The sequence below is a fragment of the Epargyreus clarus genome, unplaced genomic scaffold (genome assembly GCF_041222505.1).
Source record: "Epargyreus clarus isolate Ecla_fem2 unplaced genomic scaffold, WU_Ecla_fem_2.2 ptg000004l, whole genome shotgun sequence".
Lineage (NCBI taxonomy): Eukaryota > Metazoa > Arthropoda > Insecta > Lepidoptera > Hesperiidae > Epargyreus > Epargyreus clarus.
Genome location: NW_027332212.1, coordinates 8,679,995 through 8,692,968, shown reverse-complemented (window position 1 = coordinate 8,692,968; position 12,974 = coordinate 8,679,995). Strand labels below are relative to the sequence as shown.

The 12,974-nt window shown below is 35.3% G+C and overlaps 1 protein-coding gene across 1 annotated transcript; it reads right to left on the bottom strand.

Moving 5' to 3' along the window:
• Positions 1 to 1,639: 1,639 nt before the first annotated feature.
• On the bottom strand, positions 1,640 to 7,156 carry LOC140757424 (alanine--glyoxylate aminotransferase-like). The gene is made up of 7 exons (XM_073093127.1): positions 6,998 to 7,156; positions 6,343 to 6,535; positions 5,867 to 6,032; positions 4,375 to 4,530; positions 2,973 to 3,065; positions 2,175 to 2,423; positions 1,640 to 1,793 (listed from the first exon to the last, which is right to left on the bottom strand). Exons 1-7 carry the CDS (start codon positions 7,154 to 7,156, stop codon positions 1,640 to 1,642), a joined length of 1,170 nt encoding a protein of 389 aa, XP_072949228.1.
• Between the last annotated feature and the right edge of the window lie 5,818 nt (positions 7,157 to 12,974).

Genomic DNA, 12,974 nt, shown 5'->3' with positions numbered 1-12,974 from the left:
TATTCTACGACAAATATTTAAAACACTATAGATATAAATGTTCTTTTTGACATTTCCAGACTATTCGTGTCAGCTTTGTAGCTCAAGATTTACCGTATTTCGTAAAGTAGAAGTCATGTTTCGTTTTACATGTCTAGTCGGATCAGTTCAATAGCCAAATTTTTCGTTTTCGTTAGCTACAAGTTTTTGTACAGTATTTGGTATATTCTACAGAAAATGTCTAAAGTATCATATTTCTTTACATTGGTCTAGACGCGTCCGCTCGATAGCTCAAGTTTTTGTACCGTATTTCATACTGTATTCTATTTCCACTTTAATACGATCAACGTTTAAATTATAAAAGTTTTATGCATCTAATATTTCTGTCTGGTTCGGGCGGTATCGTTGTCTGCATGACAATTTGAACTGCCAGAAATACTTCGTATTAATCCAGTGGCCATTTAAACTCTATGCTAAATTTGTATCGTCTATTAAATTATCTATTTATATCAAAAATACTGAAGCAAATTAATGAATTGGTAAGATACCATTACATATTCTATTAACATGTACCTACTTTATATATTATATAACTATTATTGCTTCACATAAATGGTATGTATTATATTAGGTACATTACATAAATCGTCACAGAAATTTGAACATTTAAATTTTATTCTAATTTAATTATTTTAAAAATATTTGCATTGAAAAGCAATACACTTATATGTACATTGTACATGTGTACTAAGTAGTTACATTTTTTATTTGTTAACTTCATTATAATTATATATTTTGGTATGACTTCATTATAAGGTAAAAATAAAGTTAATAGATGTCCATTATAGACTTTAAATGAATGTATAGATTCTGAATTTCCAGGCACAAAAAAAAGGTATTTTACTTTAGACCAGAAGTTCTTTTAAAAGGAAAGTGAAAAAGCAAGTTTGCATCTAACTTCGAAGCTCTTTTTTATCTAGCGCCATCCCAACCACACTTTAAAGCTTTCTAGTCGATTTAATGATTATTTTTTCATTTATATAAAAATAAAATACCATAAACAATACCATGATTATTGATGTTTTCTAAAATTTCTCTTTGTCATTTAAGCCCGTTAATAACAAAATGTAATTTTAATTCTCAATCTAATCTTTGGTAGGCCAAAGACAGAAATCGTGAAATTTTGATCTTTGATAGGCCAACTATTGTTATTATTACGGACGTTTTACATAACGAAATCTACATAGTATCCACTCTCTATCCATCCATTATCCTCCATCTATTTGGTAACTACTAACCACTCCTCGATTAGCTGGAATATAAGTAATATCTCTGAGTCACTTCTCACAATGTACAAAACAATATTTAATTTGATTATCAATTGAACATATCAGTTTCGCAGTAATGCTAGCCAAAATTGCATAATTGTTGTTGATTGGTCGAAAACCAGTCGATAATAATAATATATTGAGATCAATACAGTTTTAGTATGCAATAAATTACTGGTGAATTCTATAAATGTATTTTTATTTTATTTCCTTTTATACTGTAATTTTTTTTACACAGAGACATAGATTTCTATAGATTTCATACATATTGACATCTAAGAGGGAAATTCCAATAAGCGCGCATAGTCACACGCTAAGAACAGATTACAAAATCACAGTGAAGACTTCTTCAGTCCCTTCATTGTATTAATCATGGCATTTGCAACAGCTTCGGCTGTCTTCAAGGTGCTGTTGACGCCCATGATCCCGACACGTACAGTTTTCCCCGCTGTGGGGCCACGGCCTCCAAATATTAGGATATCGTAACTGAAAAGAAAATAGTACCATAGTTAGAGATTATGTTTCTGCTACAGCAGATAACGATTTTAGATAAGTTACTCAATGGTTTTTAGTTTTTATTTCTTACTTAAGACCAGGAAGAAATGAGAATAAATTCGATGAATAAAAAATCTATTTAAAAGCATTAAGGCTTTCTATAAAAACGAAAAGCATAATGCGTGGAGCGATCCCCGGCCAGTTAAACATTTGAATTATGAATTTAAAGTCCTGTTCTGGATCTGTAGTCTATATTCTTATACACAGCGAATACTCATTTAAGACTGAATGAATATAGAAATACAGTAGTATTAAGTAAAGGAAATCGATAGGTAGGTACGTAGCTTAACTTACATGACGTAGATAACTTACTTATCTCTCATATACGCGATGAACTTGGGATACGGGTATTCCTTTGGTAGTACTATAGTAGTAACTGTGGGCAATCTGTCCTCTGGTTTTGGCACGAAGAATTCGAAACCGAACTCCTTGAGTTTCTTATGGAGGAGTGCGGTGGCTGCTGCGTGGCGAGCCCAGGACTTTGGCAGAGTTTCAGTGCATAATTCTTTAAGGCAGCTCCGAAGAGCCCACATGAGAGGAGGGCTCATTGTATGATGGTAACTGAAAAATAATGAAGTATAACTTTGAATATTTTGATTATTTTCTTTGATTCTTGCTTGCATTTTTTCCGGTTAAGGGATTAAATTTTTTTTAAAGGCATTATAGAAAATCTGGGGATATTTGTAAAAAAAATATTAAATATGTTAATAATTGTTGACTTTTTAAAAATGTAGACTTGTCGAAGTGTTATTAAAGAAAAGTAGAAAATAATAAAAAAGGATGCTAAGGAGGACGTTTTTTGTTATTACCTTAGGTACACTTTTATCCCTAAGACTTTAAATACATTGCTTCCTTCAGGATGGCACCAGTCGAATACCAACTATTTGAAGCGCTTTACGAAAACAATCTCTGTCCAAACGACGACACGCATGGCGAACTGCAGCAGCCTCCCATGCATAGGGTTAAGGGTTTGATTCCCGGTGAAACAGATATCTAAAGGATGAATTTAGATTTCTGTTCTTAGCTTGGATATTTGTGTATTCGGCTTTGGCAGCCACGTCACAGGAAAAGTTAATGTGGCGCTATGAGCGTAAAAGCGTTAATACTTACAATCGCGTGTTGCCATAACAATTCCATTGTTGAGCTAACAGCTTAACATCGAAGTAGAATGGCGGCTCGTGTGTCCTGCTATTTATCTTCGCTCTAGAACAAACGTTATCATCAGTCAGAAAATAAGTGACGGAGCAAGAAATAAATCGGTCAAGACGTGACGCAATTACAAGTAGACATATTATGAGCAATAGAATTAGCAATTACCAATTGTGCGAGTAACCTACAAAATTAGACGCTATTTTTGTATACTATACAAGAATTAGAAGATACAAGAATTAGAACAAAAAGAAGCAGTGATAGCCTAGTGGTTGAAATTCAGCTTCTCAATCGAGGGGTTCAAATCTCAGGCCTCCTCTCTCTCTCACCTCTGATTTTTCAAATTTATGTGCGTATTAGAAATTAATTTTCACTTGCATTAACGGTGAAGAAAAATATCGTCAGAAAAACTGAATTGAGAGAGATTTAAAAAAAGAGAACTGAGATTTAAAAAATAGTTCAAAAGTGCATGTGAAATCTACCAACACGCACTTGGTCAGTGCGGTGGACTATGGCCTAATCCTTATCAGGATTGTGACACGTATTTATGCAACTTGTTTATTAGAATTAAGTAAACATTGTTTGCTGAGAGAGTTAGACATTATCTTCTTTTATTTTTAATATTAAGACACTACCTGGTGTAAAACCGTAATGCATACTAGGCGTGGAGATTCACTTAAAGTAAGGGGCATACTCCGATTTACTTATTAATTGAAGTGATTAAATATCTGTTAGGTTATCATAACAATCCGTGTCAATCTTCTGAAGAATCCTTACGAAAATCACCAATAGGAATCCATAGATTCCACAAAATAAAATCCTTCAAAATTTCATACAAATAGGCTATTGGGACTAATCATGCTACATATGAAGTTTACATAAGATCTTTTAGATTGATGTAATATCATAAAGTGTGCCTATGTATTAGTTTTATATATTACTAGTGGACCCGGCAAACGTGTTGCCGGGTCCACTAGTAATATATAAAACTATGTGTGTGTTGCCATATCAATAAAAAAATGTTAAGGGTGAACAATCCTTATCACTTACGGGTTTGAAAAATAAATAGAATATTTGAAACTGCGATGGTAGCGAAGCCTGTCGAATCCAATGTGAAACATTACAAAATCAACAACTACTTACGAATTAAAAATTAATTAAAAACCCTTTTCCCCACGGTCTAAATTGTGAATCTAAACCATTCTCAAGTCCTTGAACCCACACAACAAATTTCATCAAAATCCATCCAGTTGTTTAGGAGGAGTTCAGTGACATACACACGCACATAAGAAATATATATATAAAGAATTATCTGCGTGCGTTAGGTAATCCAACAAATACTGATTATAGAGTAGTTACTAACTCTGCTCTAGTACTGAAGGCGACGGGTGAAATACCAGCTGGTCCGCTAAGAGCCTTCTGGGATGAAGAGTAAACGGCGTCTACTTTCCACTCGTCCATATAGAATGGAACTCCTCCTAATGATACCACCGTGTCCACCAGTAATAGGGCGTCATATCTGAAAAAGAAGTATATTTTATTAAAATTTGTAATTCGCAAATCTGTCACTTATGATTTGGATTAGATTCTGTACGCTAAATCAAAAATGCTAGCAGAGCTCGGGGTGGCACGGTCATAGAGAATATCCACAGGTTGGGCCTCCAGGTAGCATCCCATAAAACCGAGGCGATGTGGTTCCACGGCCGCAGGCCGAGAGTCGTACCAGCTGAGACATCAGTGCGTGTCGGGAACACGGACGTCCGGATAGGCAGGTACATGAAGTACCTCGGCCTAACACTGGACGGCCGCTGGCGCTTTAACGAGCATTTTGACCGTCTCGGCCCCGGATTCATAAGGTAGCGGGTGTAATGCATAGACTGCTGCCAAATCTCGGGGGACCAAGGGAAGAAGTCCGCCGCCTCTACGCGGGTGTGATACGCTTGATCGCGCTCTACGGTGCGACGGTATGGTCGGACAGGTTGTATGGCTGCCGGCGCCTTGCGGGGAAACTTAACTCCGCGCAAGATACGATCACGATCAGAGTCGCCCGTGGGTATCGTACCATATCGTACGAGGCGGCGACAGTCTTGGGACGGTGTCCGCCCCTGGACATTTTAGCGGATGTGGACGCACGGGTCTTTAATAAGATCCGCGTCCTCCGTCATAGGACTGAACCCAGACAGACGGTTGAAGCGCTTCGGACAAGAGCCAGGTGGCATGCTCTGAGGTGCTGGCGTGATCGACTCTTGGAACCACGTAATATTCGCCAACGGGTGTTCGATGCTATCGTACCGAACTTTCGAGCTTGGCTCCGTAACAAGGCCCGTGTCACCTTTCGGTAAGAATCCCACATAACCCCGTGTCGCTCCCACGGAATAGGGTACCTTTTGAAGGTACCTTTTGAGGGGGAACCTCGTAAAAAAAAGGCTAAATCAAAATGCTGAATTTAGAAGAAAGAAGACTGATTTGGGTGTTTGTTCGAATCTCGGAGAAATATAGGTAAGTGTAAAATATCTGTCTTAGACTATTTATATAATTCATCATAGAATACTATACCTTTTCTAAATTCATCATCATCATCAACCCATTATTGTCCCACTGCTGTGCACAAGTCTCCTCTCAGAATGAGAAGGATTAGGCCATAGTCCATCGCGCTGGCCAAGTGCGTCATCTAAATTGAAGCCCTAAAATATATGTGTGAAAAGTTCTCCAGATCTTACTTAAGAATTAACATATAGAACCAAATATGTTTAAGGAATTCAACGATCTGTACCTATTTTGAAAGAAAATTTCTCGAATCTTATACAAACCCTGAAACTATTACTATTTTTTTTTTATAAAGCGGAGTAGCTTACTTGCGACAGAGGTCTCCGAGGCCCTCTAAGTTCTGTACGGTCCCTGTGGAGGAGTCGCCGTGAGTGATGAAAAGTGCCGTCGGCCGCAACCGCCTCAGCTCTGGTTCAATCTGCTCCAAGCTAAACGTTGCGTTCATCGGTATCTTTATTGCTTCTACCTTTATTCCTGGATTTTGATTTGTTAAATTAGATATGTAGAGTGTAGACACAAAATGTGTGTGACATCAGTTAAACTACCTGATGGCAATTGCCCTTGAACGTAGTCACAAATACACGTAGCTTTCTTTGAAAAATAACTTGGAAAGTTTGACGTAAATATGTCGGCGATGTTTCTTACTGCATTATCTTATTTCAAATAATATTGGAGTATGCATTGCTATCCTGATGATGAAGTTGATATGCTGGTTAAATGTGATTACTTAATCTGTTTCCAGGAAAAATGGCTTGGCAGCAGAGTATAATAAGATATAGGATACCATGTCTCGTAGCAACAATAGAAGCTCGTTCATCCCATACTCCTCTGGCAGCTATGAGGAGAGTCTGTCCTGGTGCGACGACGTTGCTGATCACTGCCTCCATCCCTATGTGACCAGAGCCACTTAGCGCAAGCACCAAATTGCTACGGGTTTGGAATACGTATTGCAAGCTTTTGCGAATATCGTCAACCACCTGAGAAGAAGATGAAGGCATAAATGTAAAAGTACCTAATAGAAAATATTTATAACAGAGAGCAAACGAAACTATTCAGCGTATACTGCAGGTTAATTGACATCATCATGTCTTTGAAAACATAAGACTAAATTTATAAGGTACTCATTATATTGTTGCTTAGAGAAATAAAGCTCATGCTTAACTTCATTAAACATCATTTCATTTACAGTGGTTATGATGTCTGGTTTAAATGGTGCTGCACGGTAAATTAACTTATTCCTTCTTCCAATTTAGATCTCAATAATGTATCTGAGACTAAATTTAGGCGAACCTGTCCTCATATTGATCCGTTTTAATAATACAGTAGTAATTGTTTAATATCAGGTGAAGTGCATGACTGTTGAATGTCGTTCCTTGTTCTTTTTCATTTCGCATTAGCATAGTATGACGAATAAATCACGGCACAGAGACAAAACTTACATTAAAATACTCGTCACATAGAGGTGTTATCACAGGTCTAGCGAGGGCTTCCTGGACTGACGGCCACAAGTTGCAAGGGCCCGGCCCACAAAACAAAGGTGTCTTGAATTGACGATCCACTATCATTGGCGGTTTAAGAATCATCTTCGGTGAAGACATCTTGGTGCTGATGAAATTATTTTAAAGTATGTTTTGTTACGAATTTAAACAGTAAGTTATTTCAAACTATTGCGAACCCACCCGCTCGCAAAGCGCTCCCGCGCCCTGCTCGCTTAGTATTAAATTGTCTTGTATGTTCCAACCTAACCTAACCAATTCAATAGGAAACGTTAGCCTCCCCCGACGGAATATCATCAATGGTGACTAATTGAAGCCAACCATGGTAAAAAATAAAATTATTGCATCGATTTTCGGAAAAGAAGCCAAACTGCATAGTTGTAACCTGTAAGACAAAAAGCACTTAATAAATAACTTACATTTGGAGTTCAATCTATCGCTTTACTGCAGTTTCAAACTTCAAGAACGGCGATATCTTTTTCTGTGCCAGAGATGTATCAAGTATTCAGATCCATTATCGAGTACTAACTGACGTAAATAGTGTTAATTGCTGGTTTATATGGTATCTAAGTGCATGATACCCTATATACAATGTGACTAATTTTGTAGACTCCTAAAATGAGATATATTGAGATGTTTGGCATTACATAAGTCGAATAGATCTTATGCAAGGCCACGGATTAGGAAATTATTACTTAAGTGTGAGACATGCTTGCCCAAACCAATAAGAAGGCAAAAACTCAATTTACTATCGATAATTACACAAATCCGTATTGGTACAGCCATGTGGCGTTTGGCTTTGGTACTCTGGGCATTTCCCAGCTAAATAATCAATAAATAAGAATTTGAATACTTTCCATGATTGCGAGATGTTTTATTATTTTATAAACATTATAATATAATCATAATCATTATAATTGTAATAGAATGAATTATTCTAATGAGAAAATTTATTCTTAATTATAATGTGACTACAATAAAATTTAAGGCTCGACTTGGCGGAGGCACTACCGTGCCTCCAGATTAATCGTGGGTATCGATTAGGAGTCCATTTTGTTGTTTGGTCTGTGTCTTTGATAAAACTAATTACTTTAATGGGATCAGTTATCCTATGGATAAAGACAGATACATAATTAACTTGTTGTTCTTTGTCAACATGTAATTTCTAAACTGTGCTATCTAGCTTCGCATAATAAAAATACTGTCTCCTTTTACATTATTATGATGCAATGTGGTGTTCTGATGGTGTAAAGAACACCACAACTCGACCTCAATATATAGTCACTCAGTTCGTTCGGAATATATTCTGTAGGGTCTTATTATTTATTAATAACATATTTACTACACATTGTGAGACAAAAATGGAATAAACAAGAAATAGTTAAATTGCTCTGTTATTTCGCAATTGCTGCTCACTTCTCTAATATGTATATTCCAGCTAATCGAGGATTGGTTAGTGGTTACCAAATAGTAGACTTATATGAAAGATGAAAATTTCACGATTTCTGTCTTTCGTAGGCAAAAATTAGATAGACTTTTTTAATAACGGGCTTAAATAACATAAGAGTTAATTTAAAATATAATGACGTACATGACTAATACATACTCATAGTATTTTATTTTAATAAAGAGGAAAAAATAATCATTAAAACGTCAAGAAACGTCAAGTGTGGTTGGCGCTAGATAATAAGAGCTTTAAAGTTAGATGGAAACTTGCTTTGTCACTTTCTTTTTAAAAGTACTTCTGGTTTAAAATAAGTTACCTTATGTTCTGTGCCTTGGAATTGAGAAACTACATATTCGTTTAAAGTCTATAATAGACATATATTACCTTTATTTTTATTTTATATTTAAGTATGCGGATTTTGTAAAATTACAAATGTGAAAAATAAGTTTATAATATATGAATCTACAAATGTACATATTCTAGTAGATGTTTCATAATGATTACATTAGGGTAAAATTCACATTTTTCAAGTTTCTCTCATGATTTATGTGATGCATAAGTTCTCTAGTATTAAAAATAAATGTTAATAGAATTTGGTAATGGATATTACCAATTCATTAATTTGCTTCATTATTTTTGATATAAATACATAATTCAATAGACGATACAAATTTAGCATAGAGTTTAACATGGCGACTGGATTAATACGAAGTATTTCTGGCAGTTCAAATTGTCATGCAGACAAACGATACCGCCCGAGCCAGACAGAAATATTAGATGCATAAAACTTTTATAATTTAAACGTTGATAGTATTAAAGTCGAAATAGAATACAGTATGATATACGGTACAAAAACTTGAGCTATCGAGCGGACACGTCTAGACCAATGTAAAGAAACATGATACTTTAGACATTTGCTGTAGAATATACCAAATACTGTACAAAAACTTGTAGCTACCGAAAACGAAAACTTGGCTATTGAACTGATCCGACTAGATTTGTAAAAAGAAACATGACATGTACTGTACCCTTACCAGGAGTTTTTACGTTTCGACAAATATGACTGTTTTTGTATTTGTTTACGTATGGGCCAATACGATTTCCTAGTTCTGGACGACCGACTTCTGGACACGATCCGCTAGGGGCGCTGATTGGAATTTGTATGGGCAAATACGTAAACAAATATCAAATTTGTCGAAACGTAAAAACTCCTGGTAAGGGTACTGTACGAAATACGGTAAAAACTTGAGCTACTGAGCTGACACGAATAGACCGGAATTTCAAAAAGAACATTTATATAGTTTTGAAATATTTGTCGTAGAATAATTAATACAAGTATAATAGTGCAGTACAACTTACGTCACAAAAATATGAGCTATTGAGCTGGCGCGTTTAGACTACACATGTGAAGAAACATGAAACTTAGTCATTTGTTCCCGTCTGGTTTTGTTTGCCACAGATTGATCGGTGATAGATCTTCGTTCTTTGTTCTTTGTCTTGTCAATTCCTTGAAGTTACTTGTACGTGATCAGTAAGAGTTTGCTAATATCACTCACACATGTTATATGTACACTTTGTAACTTTCCTGGTTGAACTACCCAGCAATCGATCATGGGTGTGAATAGTACGCTTGTACTTTGTATAATATAAAATAGTGGCATATTAACAAGAATCTTTATACTGTACTAATTCGTAGCTGCAAATAATATCACATGCCTGTAATGTAAATGAATAGGCATGCAATGTAGACATGCACAAAATTTCTACAATTTAATGACATTTCGGCTTAGCACTGTCAGCACACTCATGTGCTTGCAAGAAAATATTATTGATTGGATATGCAAGCACATGAGTGTGCTGGCATTAAGTGCTAAACAGAGATTAGAACCTGTTATCAAGATCCAATTCTTGACAATTAAAGACAGAAATTGAAAATTTCTTGTAGGGAAAAATTATCAAATTTCGATCGATGGTAGACAAAAGTGGATAGATTGATTATAAATAATGGAATTTAATAAATTTGTTTACTTCGGAAAAGCTCACAATTATTAACTTGTTCAACACGAACAATTCTTCACACTTCAACAGTGATCATGGCTAAACATTTTGGGATGCCAAACTTTCGATTTACTCAGACGAAACTCGGTAAGTAGGCACCGTGGTAATTTATCTTCGAATAATCCCTTCGCAAACAAAACATGAACGTGGAAGCAAATTTAAATTAAATCCCTTTCCCTCATCGAGTTAATGTCCCATGAGACTTTTCTCTGGTTTTAATTTCCGGAGAGTTTTCATTGAGGAAATAGTTGCTGGCCACTGCGATGATAGCTTTACGGTGGGATGAAATGTAAGGGAATACTGATTCTGAAATAGCTGGATAAAAATGATCCGAAAACTTATAGATTATCACAATTATTTTTGATTCGTAAGAAAATGTTTAAACGCTACTTAAACCGAGAAATAACTAAAAAATATAATCAGCAACATCCTATTTAATTTGTTTGTAATTGTAATAATATAAGTTACGAATAAGTAAGCTAGTGATGAATTAAATGTAGGGGCAATATTTTTCGCTAAGCTGATTGCTAATCTCTCGGAGTTATTGGAAGAAAATAAAATAATAAAGTTGAAGTTGTGGCAATTAGCAAAAACTCCAGAATATTTTCGATAAACTGTGGAAAAATTAAAAACTGAGAAAATATTGTGCTGCGTGATGAAATATGGCTAAAATTCAGTTGTAAAGCAGTCAACCGCCAGTGGAGTGCATTAGTCCAGTGTTTCTCAACCTGTAGGGCTTTATGGAGACGGAGAGGTACTTATTACAGTTTGCTAAAAGAATATAGTTCTCATTCTTTTCCTTGGCTAAAAACAAAGCTTCCAATTATTACTTGTGATGTTGTTTTTATAAATAAACGGTATAAAATTGTAACCTACGTTATGTCTTCTTAAGTCCTGAAATTCTCCTGACAGGTCTAATTCGGTTTAACACCTTCCAAAAATAGCTCAAGGTGTAAATATTTCTAACCTAAAGGAGTATATTATTTTGTCTGCCACGGCCTGTTCCCTGAAACGTTTAAGATTTCTAGATACAAACGTAACCTTACCTGTGATATTTTATCCAACAGTGCATAGGTTTAGAACCGCTGGATCAGTCGATTTAAGACAAGCATTACTCTGTGGCCATTATTTTCACAGTTCGTTTGGTTGCGTGGCCGCTGCAATTTTCAGTTAGATTTAACAATTTCACGACGACGTCTTACGTGATCTTTATCAGAAGGATATAAGAGTGTAATTACACTGAATCTCGTGTTATCGTGAGATGAAATAGGTTAGTGCTGAAGTACCAGCCGTGTTAATGTACCTTGCCATACGGTTCGGAATGAAGTGTTTAAGCAACTTTGTTTTGGGTAAACAAGTATGTTTGTTTGTGAAAGGTTGTGTGTATTTGAACTGTTTACCCAACTTTAATTAAACAAATTGAAATATATAAGGTAAACTAAATTATGTGAATGTAAACATGAGTAATGGGTACTTATTTCATCATATTTAATGTTATGTGTACGGAGCAAAATTGAAGCGCGTGTATTTATTTTTTAAATGATTGATTAATGTTATCGTTGTTTGTTGGCATGACTCTTAAGATTAGAAAATTTAAATAACATGCATTATGGACTTTTATTGCCACAGTAGAATGGATGTATAATTGCATAATCTTACTAGCTGACCCGGCAAACGTTGTGTTGCCATATAAATAAAAAAATGTTAAGGGTAAACAACCCTTATCATTTAGGGGTATGAAAAATAGATAGTAGGCCATTCTCAGACCTACTGAATATGCATATAATTTGGTGAAAATCGTTAAAGCCGTGTCGGAGGAGTACGGTAACTAACATTGTGTCACGAGAATTTTATATATAAGATAATGGCACAGTCTATTTCGTGCATTTATGAGTCCGTTTATTATAAAATCATATCATCTCATTACTAGATTATTTTGAATTATGTTTTTAAACCTCTCAATAATTATAAAGTTTGTCGATATTAAAACCATAATTTGACACAGAAATGTAATCTTTATACACGCGGTACCGTAATATCTAAAACAATAAAGATTATACATAATAGAATTAGCGAAAGAGTAGTAGATACTCTTTTATAAACAAGTAATTAATTTAAAAAATCAAAAACCCGACTGCACCAAAAAGGCTGAAGTAGAATTTCCAAAAGCAGTGAAATAGGCATTTCATTATTTTTATCCAAAAAGCCAAATATGTACAAAGTTTAATAGTAGGTGTCTGCTTCAAAAACAAAAGATGTTCAAACAATATTATCCTATTTTATCCTCGTAGTATTCATTTACGCTATATAAAGAACCTATGTGTAAAATTCCAGCACGCTTAAGTTCAGCGGTTTCCCTTTGCGTTGATCTCTGGCACAGCAACTCTCTCATTTAGTCAGACAGTCATCTCGATG